Raw genomic sequence first — 14,627 nt, 5'->3', positions numbered from 1 at the left:
TCTTAGAGGTGCTCTCCTCTCTGGCCCCTAGTTTGTTTCTCCTTTGAAAATCTGGCACAGACGAGCACGGACATGTATTGCATTTGCTGCTCGGCTAGAATACGTGACGTGATGTTAGGAGAACTCTAACCGGCTCCTCTGGTAGAGTGCAGTGACAGCTCTTTGTTGTGTACTTTACCCCTTAGGGGTGGTGCGGAGGCTCTGTGGCTCGGGATCTGTGCCTGTGGCTGGAAGGTTGCCGGTTCATATCCCACGGCCAGCAGAGGAATCCTACTCCATTGGGCCCCTGAGCAAGGCTCTTCATCCCAGCTGCTCCAGGGGCGCCGTATAAAAGGCCAACCCTGCGCTCTGACCCCAGGCTTCTCTTCCTGTCCGTGTGTCTCATGGAGAGCAAGCTGGGGTCTGCGAAAAGACAAATTCCTAATGCAAGAAATTGTCTATGGCCAATAAGGTGATCTGATCTTATCTTAGGGCGGAAGATTCTTTAAGATGGCGTTTGCTATTCTTGTTCGCATCAGACCCACTGAGGTACCCGGCTGCAGTGCTGGGCATGTTGCTGGAGGATGCTGTGTCCTTGTGCCGTGGTGTGGGCTGGTTAGGGGGAAAGCCACTAGCTCCTTCGGTGGTGCGCTTGCATTGCTTCAGCCTCCCGATTAAACATTAAGCTGGCGGGGAGGAGAGGAGGAGCCCAGGTTACAGATAAACCACTTTTTCCATTTCTCCTTTAGTGCCCCAGGCCTCTGCACCTTGAACCTCTGCTGTCTTCCTGCCGAAGGTCCACTCTCCAGTGCAGCAGCAGCCCATGAAACAGAAAACAGGTGAGCTCCACTGCAATATCACTTCATCGTCATCGCACTCCTCTTGCTGTTGTTTGAAGAAAGCAATTGATGCAGTTAGCTTTTTTTTCCCCTCTTGTTCGTGTCCGAGTCTTTTTTTACGTCTGTTTCCTTCCTCCCTGCATTGTCTGTTTGGGAAGTACATGGGAACAGGCTTCAGTCAGGTGCAGCGTGTTGTATGCAGGGCATCTGGACTGTCCTATCCCTCTGCCCACTGTATGGGTCATTCGGTCATCGCAACTGTCCGTCTCACAGCTTGCATTCTTTCCCGGCCCTTTGCTCCTGCCCTTAAGCTTTTATTATGCTCTTTCATCGATTAACAAAAGTCGGAGAGTGACCTCAGTGGTTAACAAAGGCGGCTGAACGACATCATTGGTTAACGAGAGTAGGGGAGCGATATCATTGGTTAATGACAGTGGGGGAGTGGCATCCTTGTGGTTCTGTTCTCTTCGGCTGCTGTTGTGACAGTGGGATTCTCAGACGAGTGGAGTGCCAAAGTAATCAAAACTGCATATTTGTTCCATAGCTGTGGTCTCAAGCTCCATGGTGAATAGTGCAGTCCTGTAAAATAACCTTTGCCCCTGAGTGCCTCGGCAGTTTATGCACTTCAGGTTGCCCAGAACCCATAGATACGCCACAGTTGTTTGTTTAAATATTTCATTTTGACTTTTGGGGTTTATCTTTGTTTTTGTACTTAAATGTTGTCCTTTAATCCAACTGCAGACCTTTTCTGTTTTCTTTTCCAGTGGTTTCCAGTACATTTCTTGGACGTGTTGTTGATAATTAGATAGCCCCAGCCCAAGCTGCAGTATAATGACAGTTCAGTGTGCTGCACTCATTGATGTCTGTTTTCAGTGCTGCTAGTTCTCTGCCCTAATGCTATTTTAACACATTGCTACATACAGCGGCTCTCTTTATAAATTCCCTGGGCACTCTTTTCCTTTACTTGTCTGGATCAGAAGTGTTAAGCCAAACGTGGGCTAATATAGGTCTTATCCTGAGCTGAGTGCCATTGGCCTATAGTGCCTAGATCAGCTTCTTCTGGCACCCCATTTCTGGCTGTGGTTTGCTGTATACAGTTACTGTATATAAGGAAATAGAGAAGGCCATTTCTCTCACCTAGCCTGCTGGGTAATTCATAGTGAATTGCTCATCCGGACATTTCTTGAGTTCTGGGTATAAATGTCAACAGTGAGGTTGAGTAGCATGTTCCACACTCCCACAACTCTTTGTGTAATGACATGTTCTTGTGTTCTGTTCATTTTAAATGTACCTCCATGTGCTTTCTCCTTGGTCTGTGTTACACTCTTAATGCCCTTGAGTATTTTAAACACAGTTCCCCAGTCATTTTCTCTGTTCATGTCTAAAACGTTTCCATTTTCCTCAGCCTGTCAGCATACTGTAGTTCTGTAGGACATTCCTTTCAGTCACAGAAAATATCTGGTTGTTCTTCTCTGGACATCAGAGCAGCAATATGTTTTTTAAGAAAGTTGTAAACCAAGCCAGGAATATTTTAAATGATACTGACTAGTGATTTATACAATTATAAGATAATGTCCCTTAACTTAAACACCCAAGTTGTTTTTATTAGTAAAAAGTTTTCCCCGTCTTGCAGCTTGTCTAATTATTTTTGAATTTCATCTGCTGCCTCTGCAGTGCTTCCTAAAATTGGATTTCTGATCTTTCAGATGAGTCAGTGCAGTTAAGTGGCCCCGTGGTGTCAGCGGTGGCATAATCTGGTAATGGTGAGCCCTACACTCGTTTCCCTGTAGTGCAATAACGTTGTATTGAGGGCAAGCTAACATACTGGCACATGTCTTGGTTTTTAATTACTGCAAACATTATATCCCCCGTGACTGAGGAGTTAATGGAAAGCAGGCCTGTAAGTGTTGCAGCACATGATGTGCTCCATGCAAAGATTTCATGCCCAGCACCTCAATATTTCAAAGGCATTATAATTTGATTAAAACTAAAAAAAAGCATTGTTGATAATGCATAATGCAAATAGTCACCACAACCATTTGGAGTTAAAGTAAGAAACGTATGATGCTGATAATTTATTTTGACTTTGCATCTAAGGAAATGTCATTATATATTTACTGCACTCACTACACTTGATATTCTCATTATTTCTCACTTGTGATATTGATATTGCCTCTCTTCTTGCTGACCTTTTGTACTGTATTAAGATCAAAGGTCAATAATCAAAGATCATGTGATTAGAAACCTCGACAGAAGTGGCTTATTTTATGGGACGGCTCAACTCATGTTACTGGGAATCATTACGATTTCCAGTCCTTAGCATGTACAGTAAATGTTTGAAGGATTCTTGTAAATATTCAAAGGATTATTAGTTCAAGATTTGTGTGTTAAAGACTGTTTTTCCAGAGAAGGAAAAAGGACAAAAATATTGCAGAAATATTATTGTATCTACTATACCTTCCAGTCCAATATACGCATTAACGTAAAGAAGTTACCAACACATCCAGGTAATATGTTAGTATACTTCACAAATCAAGTAGGAATTTAAGTTTTTAATTGAAGTGGGAAAGAAAACGGACAACTGCTCCTATTTTTCTGAAGCTATCCCTGTTGGTTTTGCAAAACTAACCATGTTCAACGTTATCTCTTGAGCTGAAAGGATATAATCCACTGTGTGGAGTCATACTGCATATTTTCTACTGAAAACAAAAATGAGGTGAAATTTCAGAATTGTGAAAGTGGCTAGGTCTTTTCTGGACAGGTGGACAGGTCTTATTCTGCCAGGGGTCCAGTCAAGGTGTAAAAAGTACTCAACTCATGAAGAATACAAAGATTAAGAGAGCAACAGGCACTGTATTTAAGTGAATGCTCTTTTTAATATTAGTACTGATTTTGCAACACATTGCTCTTGTATTACAATTAGATTTAATTAAAAACAGTTTCAGCTAAAGTAGCATTATGCAGCTGTTATGGACTGGACCACTGGACTTCCTTAACTTGAAGTTTAGCAAGATGTCAGAACTTGAAGTTTAATGAGACCAGTCAGCAGTATATGACACTTTCTGAGGTCTGGTAAATTCTCCCTTTGCAAGAGTATAGTCTGAAACACACTGAGATCCATTTGTGTGAAGATAATTTTAGAGCCTGTTAAGCTCTCAGCAGGCTCGCTGATTGTGATGACTCTTGTTTTTATGTTAAGAGGGACCAATATATGACTCCTTGAAAGTCACCCGAATTTGAGACACTCAGCCACTGTCATTTGCGAGGGGGAAAGACGCTGGTAATTATGCCTCATACAGTCAGTCAGCAGGGGTAATATGAGACTGATGGAGTCTGTACATACGGTCTGCAGGGACCTAGCCCAGCGCTGCCTAGTCAAAATCTGACCCCAAAAGCTCAGGAAGACAAAACGACTCGAGTCTAGAGGAACAGCTGGACTCTGCTGGGCTCTCTGGGTCATGCTGTTTGTCGAGATCAGAGCTACACCATGCAAGGCCAGGTGAGAGTTATCACTTTGCAGAGCCCAGGCAGGGTATTTTATTATTTTATGATGTTATTATTACAGTATATTGTGTGAGAAGGTGCACTCTGGAGAGTACTGTGTCGGAGAAAGACTGCATTCTCTTCTCCTTCGTTGTTCCTTTGCTTTTCCTGTTTTTTAGGAAAGGGCAGTTTTTCCAGAAATGATACAAGCCTTGTTAATTTATTCATAACTTTCACATGTAATTAATCAATTTCTGTATAATGGGGAACCAGCTTTACACAGTATCAGCCATGTGTTTTTACCATCCTGTTAATTACAATTCACTGAGCCACTCATGCCCTACATCTGAAGAGTCTGTAGCTGGAGGAATTGGGGGATTTTTCACATTGTACTGTGCATATTGACATGTAATTTGAGATTCTGGACAGCGTTAAGGTAGACTTTGACTGATTTAATCACCAGCCAGGGAGAGGGAAGAGAAGATGTAATGTCCTTGCAGTCTGTGGAAGGTGGGGGGTTAATGATCACACAGGGGCACACAGACAGCAGACTCTCTCATTATACCTATGGTACTGTATGTGTCTACAGGTCCCAGGAACTGAACTGCACTCAAAAAATCACTTGCCATATCATTCAACATGGTTATTGCAGACATTGTGTTTTTTTAAATCCGATGATAAAACATTTATAAACGGCAATGCAGAGGTACAGTCCCATTAAAGCTCAGTCAGTGAGAGTTTTCATCTTGATTAAAGATTAAGAGCACACAAGGTGGTGACCCTCCTTCGTTCTGGCTATTGCACAGGGTGGGGAACTGGTGCTGGGTAGCTGTTTGGTCATGTAGACCTCCCAGTTCATGTCTACAGTAGCCCTGCCATTTCACTGTCTGACCTTTTCCCTTTCCAGGGCTGGAGGATGCGATGGAGTTAACACAGTAAGTCAGCCTGTTATCACCTTTTTTAGCTAAACTTTCACCGAACCTCGTCTTTCTTTCCTCAGGACTTTGAGTTCAGCGACTAGCTAAGGTACATTGAGTCCTGATTAGCAGCTTGTCTTCAGTTTGCTAGTGATCATCCAGCAGGTTTTAACTCTGTTAGAGAGCGCTGCAGCTCCTGGATAGGGAATTAAGATCTGCCCGAGCACCCAGACACTGTAACTCAAAACATGCCGATAGCAGAGAGTGGAGGCTATAAGCTATGTCTACATTTTTTACGCACTGATAAGATTTCAGGGCCACTGATCTTTATGTTCAACGGCTTTATTGAAGAGAGTTCCACACTTTTTACTGCACTGGGCTGGGTAAGAGATTGTTGAATGAGATAAGGTTTCATTATCTCTTCTGGAGCCACTGCTGTATTGCAGTGCTCTGTGGACTGCAGGTTTACACCAGAGCTGATTGAGTTCTTCAAGTACTAAGGCACCACTCCTGCTGGCCCAAGAAATGTTGTTTTGTTGTGTGAACAGGATGAGAGTACAGCAGTGGATAAGCTCCTGTACATTCGATACATTTAAACGTGGTTTTTGGATGCACGGTCACCTCAATTTGCTGGGCGATGGACGTCATCGGTGACTGCCCTCATGTCTGGAGATCTTACACAGCACAGCGCGAGATGATGAGGAGATTTATTAAGCTGACCAGAGCTGTCCGTCAATATCGCACCTCACGCTGTCCAATTCGAGCGCTAGTGTTGTCGCAGGGTCGAAAAGAAAATAGTGTCTTTTTTGGCGACAACAGCTGTTTTCCAGAGGTAAACCCAAATCTTTGAAGAAACCTTGTGAAAACTCTTTGCAGCCGTGGTAATGTTTTGGAGATTTAATCCTTTGCGTGTCCACCCGCCGTCAAATTAGTACATTCAACACTGCATGTTTTTTCTTGTGACAAGTATTGACATATGTTCTGATGATGCACCTGTTTTGTCTTGGGTGATAATTAAAATGGTGGCACCGTGGCACAGTGCTTAGCATTGCTGCCTCGCAGCCCTGGGTGCAAATCTGGACCTGGGGTGCTGTCTATGAGGAGTTTGTATGTTCTCCCTGTGTTTGCATGGATTTCTCGAAACGAGTAGGGGTGTAACCCTGGCATCCTGGCCAAATTTCCCATTGGCCCTTACCAATCATGGCCTCCTAATAATCCCCATCTATGAATTGGCTTCATTACTCTGCTCTCCTCCCCACTGATAGCTGATGTGTGGGGAGCGTTCTGGCGCACTGGGGCTGCCGTCGCATCATCCAGGTGGGGCTGCACATTGGTGGTGGTGGAGGGGATCCTCATTACCTGTAAAGCGCTTTGAGTCCAGAAAAGTGCTATATAAGTGTAAGCAATTATTATTATTATTATTATTATTATTATTATTATTATTTTTATTATTATTAATTGGCTTCTGGGAAAACTGGCCCCAGTGTGAGTGTGTGTGCTTGTCTGTGTGCCCTGCAATGGACTGGCATCCAGTCCAGGGTGTACCCTGCCTAGTGCCCTGTTGCTTGCTGGGATAGGTTCCAGCTCCCTGAATTGGATTAAGTGGTAAGAAAATGGATGGATGGATAAGTACAACCGTGCAATGAAATATTAATGCTGAAACTTAAAACATAATGTATAACGCAAGCTTTTATCTGCTTTCTTCTCTTCTTTCTTTCCTCCAGAAAATTTACCTTTAATCCTAAGGAGGGGATTGATAACCCAGCCCTGGTGATCACTGATGACCCAGGTAGCTCCCAGAGTTGTCACAAAGCAGATACTGACACGTTTGTCACATTTGCTTCACACTCAAGTTTTTAGTTTTAAGCTGCAATCTGCAGAACATTTATACTCACTGTGAAATATGACTCTGGCACTCGACAAACACAGATGTGTTTGTTAATGTCCAGTGTTTCTTTTTTTGTCACTTTTAATGTCTTGGTAGTTCCCTCTGGGTGTATGAATTACTGCTCTGAAGATCACAAACTTTCACTGAGTGGTCTGGTGATGACTGAGTGTTTGGCCATAACTGAGTGGCGATTACTGAGGGGTGATCACTGAGTGTCTGGTGATCACTGAGTGTTTGGTGATCAGTGATTGTTTGGTGATCACTGAGTGTCTGGTGATCGCTGAGTGTTTGGTGATCAGTGATTGGTGATCAGTGATTGGTGATCTCTGAATGTGTGGTGGTCACTGAATGTGTGGTGGTCACTGAGTGTGTGGTGATCACTGAATGTGTGGTGGTCACTGAGTGTGTGGTGATCACTGAGTGGTGGTTATGGAGTGTTCAGTGGTTATTTGACATGACTGTATGTCAGGTGGCTCAATCTGATCTTTGGCAGATGCGGGCACTTTACGGTTTTCAGTCCACCTGTGCTCTGAATGAATTCAACACTTCTCCCAGGTCTTCTGCCAGGTGGTCATTGAAATACAGTAATAGCATAATCCACAAGACGCATCTCGGGCAAGATCGAGGCCTTTGATCTCTGGAGAGAGCCGCTTGGTTTTCCTGCTGTTACCGCCGTCCACCTGTCCTCCTCCTCTCCTCAGAGAGGGAGAGCGGCCCCAAGCCGCGGCTCTGCCAGATGAGGTGCGAGAAGGGCGAGAGCTTCGGGTTTTACCTGCGGCTGGAGCTGGGCCGCCGGGGCCACGTGGTCAGGGAGGTGGAGCCCTGGAGCGTGGCGGAGCGCAGCGGCCTGAGGGACGGCGACCGGCTCCTGGAAGTCAACCAGGACTTCGTGGACACAGAGGAGCACTGGAAGGTGAGCACGGCCCCTGGAGCTCGGCCGAACAAGCGTTCGGATCCAGTAACGTCTCCCCCGGTTTTTACCGTTTTTACAAATTGCTCTCTCTACACTAGCTTCCGGTCGCGGCCCTCGTCAGTGCAAAACCTTAGTGCCTTCCTCCCGTGCTTCTGTGGTGCTCGTGCTTGGGCACTGAGGGCGCTGGGGGCCCGACTGTTGTCTCTGCTAACCCCCTGGTGGTGATACGACCTATCTGCCACCGTCAGAACCCCAGACTCGCTCACAGTCTTCCATCTCTGTAGGATATATCTAACTCCAGAAGCCTGTGATTAACCCCCACTTACTGACCCTTACGTTACTGCTCCCTGTTGGTCAAGCAGCAGTATAACTGCTTAGGGCTGTGCAGCATATTATCCATTAACGGATGCACCCACTGCATCTGGCCTGGCTGGGATTAGAGATCGCCTTGGATAAAACCCATCCGCCGAATGAGTGAATGTCCCCATGAATGTACCCATGAGTCGTCCTTCCTTCATGCCCGCCGGGCGCTGCGGCCTCTGCTTTGTCCGTCAGGTGGTGAGGAAGATCCAGGCCAGCGGCCAGCAGGTGTCGCTCTTGGTGCTGGGGGGCGGGGAGTACGAGCAGGCGCTGGCGGAGGGGCGGGACCTGCTGGCGTTGGCACGGGAACACCGCGGTGAGGCAACTACGCGACCGCGGCTCTGCCACGTCACCAGGGAGCACGGCGCCGGCCTGGGATTCACCGTCTCCGCTGTCGACGGTACAGATATACAGCCTGCTCTGCCGACGACGAGGCAATAAATCTTCTTGAATAAAATAGCAAAATGTAAAAACCCCAAAAATAGTACAAAACCTCAGTTTTCCAAAGATTACATTGTTTAAACTTATTAGTAGGTAAAAAAAATGAGTTTTCAAAAGTTATTGTGATTTATCTTACTTTTTATATTATTTTGAGGTTTTTGTCCTTGGTTCAACCATGACTAAATCTGTAAATAGTGACATCAGTAAAAATAGGCCATCGTTGTTTTTTTTTCCTCAACATTTGAACAGTATATTTATACAGGAACAGGTAAAGGTTTATTCCGCGCTGAATAGAACAGAAAAGAAACACAACGTTTCTGTTGTGGAACCTTCTTTGGGTGTGGATTATATTTATAAATGTATCATATATAAAAAGCCTTATTGGTCGTTAATCGATACAGGCATCTCAAACACTTGCCATGCTTCTGTCTGAAACCCCCAAATCCCTGTTGGATCGTAATCCAGACCCAACAAGCTGAGTTCACTGCTCCTGGCTGAGAACAACCTTCACCAGTCCTGACTGGGGTAATCCCCAGCTGCAATCTTCAACCCTCGACTGTTCGAGCCCCAAACGGGGCAGATGTGTTCATTTACTTCAGTAGTGGAGCACCAGGAACGCCCCAGCTTGTGACCAGCTTGTGATGGATTTCTGGTGGGATCACAGCTGTTCAGATGGGCTCACCTGCTGCTGTTAAACGGATTGTTAACCCTCACATCGATAATTGGTGAAGAAGATGAGATCTAAACAGCAAGTTAGAATGCTGTGTCTTAATTCCAGTGCACTTGCAATTCCCCCTGAAAGTATTCTGAAATGTGAGGCCCTGTATGATGGTTGCCAACCTGTGGTTTGAGATTCAGCATGATGGGGGGGCTTGAACCCCACCGTGACGCAGTTGGCTACACAATGGCTAGTGTTGACCTCTTCCTGGCAGGGAGGAAGGGCAAGTTCTGTGTGACCACCGTGGCGGGGGGGCCAGCCGAGAAGGCAGGAGTGAGGTCCGGAGACAGACTGCTCTGGATCAACGGAGCCTCCGCGTCAGACCTCACTCACTCCGCCCTCAGCAAGATGGTACGGCCACTCTGTCGCTATTCTGTCCCAATGAACCAATTGTCTTGGAAGGCTATCACAGAGCCACAGCCCAATTATAATAGATGGTGATATTTACAGAGATATTGCACATCAGGTTGTATGTAAGTAGTCTTTAGGTCCCTGTAAAGTATATAGTTATTAAATGGTGGGTTTCTAAGGTGGAAACTTGGCTGCTTTCTTCTGGCAAGAATTTGTATCCCATCCTGACTGTAATACCAAAATCCAAAGAGCCATTCGCGACATTTGTCAGGAGGATGAATAAATATAAATTCTGGGAGGGGGCTTGCAATCTAAATATTAAAAAAAAACAAACTGATTTAGCGATGAAAGGATTTGCAGGCAGAACAAATACAACTTAAAGTAATTTTCTGTTTTCATCTTTCATTTCACACTTATTTTATTATAGAGTTCTTTACATCATGACAGCGCACATGGGAGGTTACACATGGAAATACAATTACTGACGACACAACACGCAACTAATTACCCACGCAAAAAGATTGAATAGGTTTTGGGTTAATGTCTGCAGCTACAGTTAGTAAGTGTTAAAAAGTGAAAACAGTGCTCTGTTTTAAATCATGGAAGTGCCTGAATGCTCAGAACAGTCAAGACTGACATTTTGACTGACATTCCTGCGATTGATTGATTAATTAATTAATGAATTTCGTGTGGCTCATCTTCGGCTCTGTTGCTCAGATCAGGACGTGCGTGGACCATGTAACCGTGCTGGTGATCGAGAGTGCCAGCGAGCAAAGCTTCACCCGGCGTGGGGTGTCCATCTTCCCCGCCATGGCGGAGATTCACAATCTGCCCCACCGACCCCGGACGCTACATCTGGTCCAGTGCCCTGCCGGGTATGGCTTCCTGCTGCGCCAAGAGAAGATGCCTTCCGGGCGGATAGGTGAGGGAAGAGGGGGAGGGCGCCCTCTGCTGGACTGTAGCGTGTACTGCACAATCTTCTACAGCAGATGGTACCCAATCCTGGTGCTGTTCACCACGCGCCAGTTTTCACTTCATCCCACCTTTGTTAGGTACAGTAACTGAAGCTATAACGTGATCTAAGATGTTACTTCATCTGAAATTTTTGCATTTTGTTTGTCGTCACGACTTTGGGATTTTATTCCACTTCCACAATACTGTGGTTATAGCTCCAACATGGTTCACAGCTGGGAACAGACAGTTCAAGTGCATCCTATTATCAATAAGTCACTGAAGGGTTTGGTTGTGGAACTGAGGGCTCAGCTGGAACAAAACCGGATAGGTGTGTGAGTCACCAGGATTGGGGTTCACCGCTGTAGAGGCCACGTGCAGTGAGGCCTTCAGGGTACTGTGAGCCATGAATAACGGAGACTGAGAAAAGGAATAAGTGAGGAGTTAGCGTGAGCAAACCTTATTCCTTACCCCTTACCCAGTTTAACCCCTTTTTTCCTTTGTATAATTCACAAAGGACAGCACAAAAAACGTGTGAGAAACGAATGGAAGTCAGTAGAGAGAAGGGCAGTTCCTCAGTCCTTGTCCTCGCCACCACAGTGTCATCGGGTTTTCTGCCCAGCTCTTTTAATTAGATAATGAACCCCCATCCGTTTCCCGCCCTCTGCCCCCTGCAGTTCACGCCCTGCGGGAGGTGGAGCCCGACAGCCCGGCGGAGCGCGCCGGCATGCGGGAGGGCGACCAGCTGCTGGCGGTGAACGGCGAGGTGGCGGAGGGGCTGGAGCACGAGGACGTGGTGAGCCGAGTGCGCTCCAGCGGCCGGCGGGTCGCCTTTACCGCCATCGACAGCCAGGGCGGCGACTACTACTACCAGGTGAGCTGGGGGGGGGGAGGGGGGCATAGGATCTCACTGCCAGTCAGCCGGCGACACGGTTACCACTCATCAGTCAGCCTGGCTTTTGCTGATGATCATAAACCCCACATCAGTTTCATCCCAATGCCTGCTTCTGCATTTGACGGCTTAAAGATGCAAACCCAGCTTTGTTTTTTTTAGTTGAACATGGGAACAGCAGTAAGGATGCAAAAAAGAGGTTATTCAGCCCATTTAGCTTATTTATTCAAGGATCCAAGGATCTTTCAAACTGTTTCTTGACCTTAGCTGGGGTATTGCCTTCAACAGCATGCCCGGGTAGCTTGTTCCATCCCCCTTAGCTGTGGTTAAACATCTGTGTCACCTTCCTTGCGTGTTGGTTCTCTTGATTCTCCTGTGATGTCTGTTGGGTTTTTCTGTGCTCCGCTAGCTGGGTCTGTCGCCCTTGCTTTTGTATGAGGACGACCCTCCCGAGAAGGAGAAGACAGCGCCACCTCCAGCTCTTGCGGCGCCACCTGCTGGGCCACTGCGTGAAGCGCACTCTGAACTCCCACTCCCGCGGATCTGTCAACTGGAAAGAGGTCCCAAGGGCTTTGGTTTCCACCTTAGCTGTGTCCAGGATGAGCCAGGAACATGCATAGGCCAGGTACTGTACTTGTGAACAAACCGCCAGCCTAGCAGTGAATGTACAAGAGCACAGTGGGTTGTTCACCAATTGCGTAATTGTTTGGTTTATTAGTTCAGAAATTTGCTTGATAGTTTTTCTTCCATAGACAGAAATGTTTATAGTGCACAATAAGAATGATAGAAAACTCATCACATGCCCAGTTTAATCGAAGACTAATGCATCACCTGCAGGCTGACAGTATATAGAGTTAACATCCCTCTGTTCGCGAATGAATAGATTATGAATCTCATTAGAAAATTAATCACTGCAGCATTTACAATTGAAAACCATACTTCACTATTTCATTAAATGCAGTTCCAGCTAACCATCAGTGAAAATATTAAGAAAAAAGTGCGAACAGTTATATCACCCTGCAACTCATAACTGGCAGCCCCACTGAAGCTCAGCAGGTGGGAGCCTGGCCAGTACCTGGATGGGAGACTCCTGGGAAAGCTAAGGTTGCTGCTGAAAGTGGTGTTAGTGGGGGCAGCAGGAGGCGCTCACCCTGCAGCCTGTGTGGGTCCTAATGCCCCAGTATAGTGACAGGGACACTATACTGTAAAAAAGGTGCTATCAGCTGCAACATAAAGCCGAGGTCCTGACTCTCAAATTTCCCATTGGCCTTTACCAATCATGGCCTCCTAATAATCCCCATCTCTGAACTGGCTTCATCACTCTGTTCTCCTCCCCACTGAGAGCTGGTGTGTGGAGAGCATTCTGGCGCACTATGGCTGCCGTCTCATCATCCAGGTGTTAGTGAGTTTGGCCCTGCCGCCTGGTGCGTCAGAACAGTAACAGCCCCGCCCTGCAGGTGGCGGCGGGAGGCCCCGGCCAGCGGGCGGGGCTCAGGGCAGGGGACGTGGTGGTGGAGGTGAACGGACAGAGCGTGGAGGAGGAGCCGCTGGAAGAGGTGGCGCGGAGGATGAAAGAGGCCGGGCCCCGCCTCGACGTGCTGGTTGTGGATCGGCGGGGGTACGGGGCGCTGAAGCAGAGTGGGACGCCCATCGTGGCCAGCCTGGCTCACGCCACCCAGGTGGGACTCCTGCAGCCCTCCACTCTCACACACGAGCTGGGATGCTGATCAGCTCTCTCCCTTGAATAGGCTGCTGCACTAGCTGTGCTCTAAGAGCGTCCAAGTCTTCAAGAATCAGGATGCTTTTCACATACTGTATCTTATACATCTCCTCCTATTATATGCTGTGAGTGGTACATAAAGTGGCTCTTTTCTGGGTATGGCCAAGCCTGACATGAGATCTGCATGGCAATAAAATGAATACCTGACATTTCAATGGGTCTTTGAAAGCAGGAGTAGTCTTAAGCAGCCCAGAGAATTAAAACAAAGGAGAACTGTGTGTATTTCTTTAATGGAGACACCACCAGCGTAGTCACCCCCATCCTGCTACACGTCAAGTTGGCCATCACTGGGAGATATGCCCTAGAAATTTGAGCTACAAATATCTTAATTTACTTTTTCATGCCTATTTAGGAAAATGTTACAATCGGCATCTTAGCAGAACTTGTTTTCTCTAGCGGGTGAGACTGACTTGCTTTTTTTTCTGTTCTTACAGGTCCGAAAAGGTCCAAATAATTCATTTATATAAAGATGTAATAAATGCAAATAACTGTAGATCTGACTTTATAACAGTGATGAAGACATCCAGCAAGGGCTGAAGGACAAAGAAATCGTTTTTTTTTTTGCTCAGTGGGAGCCAGTTGAACACCCAGCTCTGTGGAAACTTCTGCCAGTCTGTGCTGAATAAACTTTGACTGGAGTTCAGGGCTTCTCCCAGGCTCGGCTGGTGTTGACACTGCAAACCATATCAAGGAAGGCTTCTACAGAGAGCACACCGAGCTTTCGCAGATACAGTCCGAAAAGAAGCACACATCGCTACCGTCCCTGCAGTCAGCTGGCTGTGTTGGCAAGGCAAAACGGTCCCCTCTTCAGTCCAAAAACTAGTAACTACGGAACTGAAGAGCTCCTGTATTGGTTAATGTTCATGGCGGTTCGGTGGCCACTATGTCTCTGACAATCGGGACTCAAATGCAGAGAAAGCAGTTTAGGAAGCTGGAACTGAATCGAGGACAAATGCTTTGTGAACAGTAGAGATCAAAACATCTCAGATGATGCAGAATACTCCCGTTCTCATCTTTAAAATTCTGTTAATAATCTAAAACTGAAAGAAATGCTAAGGCTAAATGTAAATGTCTTACACATTCTATGGGATATTAAATGTGATTTTAAAAATCTT

At 46.3% G+C, this 14,627-nt stretch overlaps 1 protein-coding gene across 4 annotated transcripts; it reads left to right on the top strand.

Annotated features, from left to right (window-relative positions):
* Positions 1–632: 632 nt before the first annotated feature.
* LOC148641108 (Na(+)/H(+) exchange regulatory cofactor NHE-RF3-like) lies at positions 633–14,623 on the top strand. 4 transcript variants are annotated; one of them, XM_088620013.1, is made up of 11 exons: positions 634–818; positions 5,209–5,236; positions 6,943–7,007; positions 7,808–8,019; positions 8,575–8,779; positions 9,753–9,889; positions 10,607–10,811; positions 11,518–11,714; positions 12,172–12,357; positions 13,190–13,411; positions 13,947–14,623. In XM_088620013.1, exons 1-11 carry the CDS (start codon positions 803–805, stop codon positions 13,977–13,979), a joined length of 1,506 nt encoding a protein of 501 aa, XP_088476139.1. In that variant the 5' UTR covers positions 634–802; the 3' UTR covers positions 13,980–14,623. The 4 variants fall into 4 exon arrangements, with proteins under 4 accessions (XP_088476141.1, XP_088476139.1, XP_088476138.1 ...); XM_088620012.1 differs by having other exon boundaries at positions 646–818; positions 12,142–12,357; XM_088620015.1 differs by lacking the exon at positions 13,947–14,623 and having other exon boundaries at positions 633–818; positions 12,142–12,357; positions 13,129–13,257.
* The last annotated feature ends 4 nt before the right edge of the window (positions 14,624–14,627 follow it).

Source organism: Lepisosteus platostomus, chromosome 25 (assembly GCF_059453375.1).
Source record: "Lepisosteus platostomus isolate fLepPlt1 chromosome 25, fLepPlt1.hap1, whole genome shotgun sequence".
In the NCBI taxonomy this organism is placed as follows: Eukaryota; Metazoa; Chordata; class Actinopteri; order Semionotiformes; family Lepisosteidae; genus Lepisosteus; species Lepisosteus platostomus.
The sequence above is the reverse complement of the archived record's forward strand: the minus strand, read 5'-3'. Positions and strand labels throughout refer to the sequence as shown.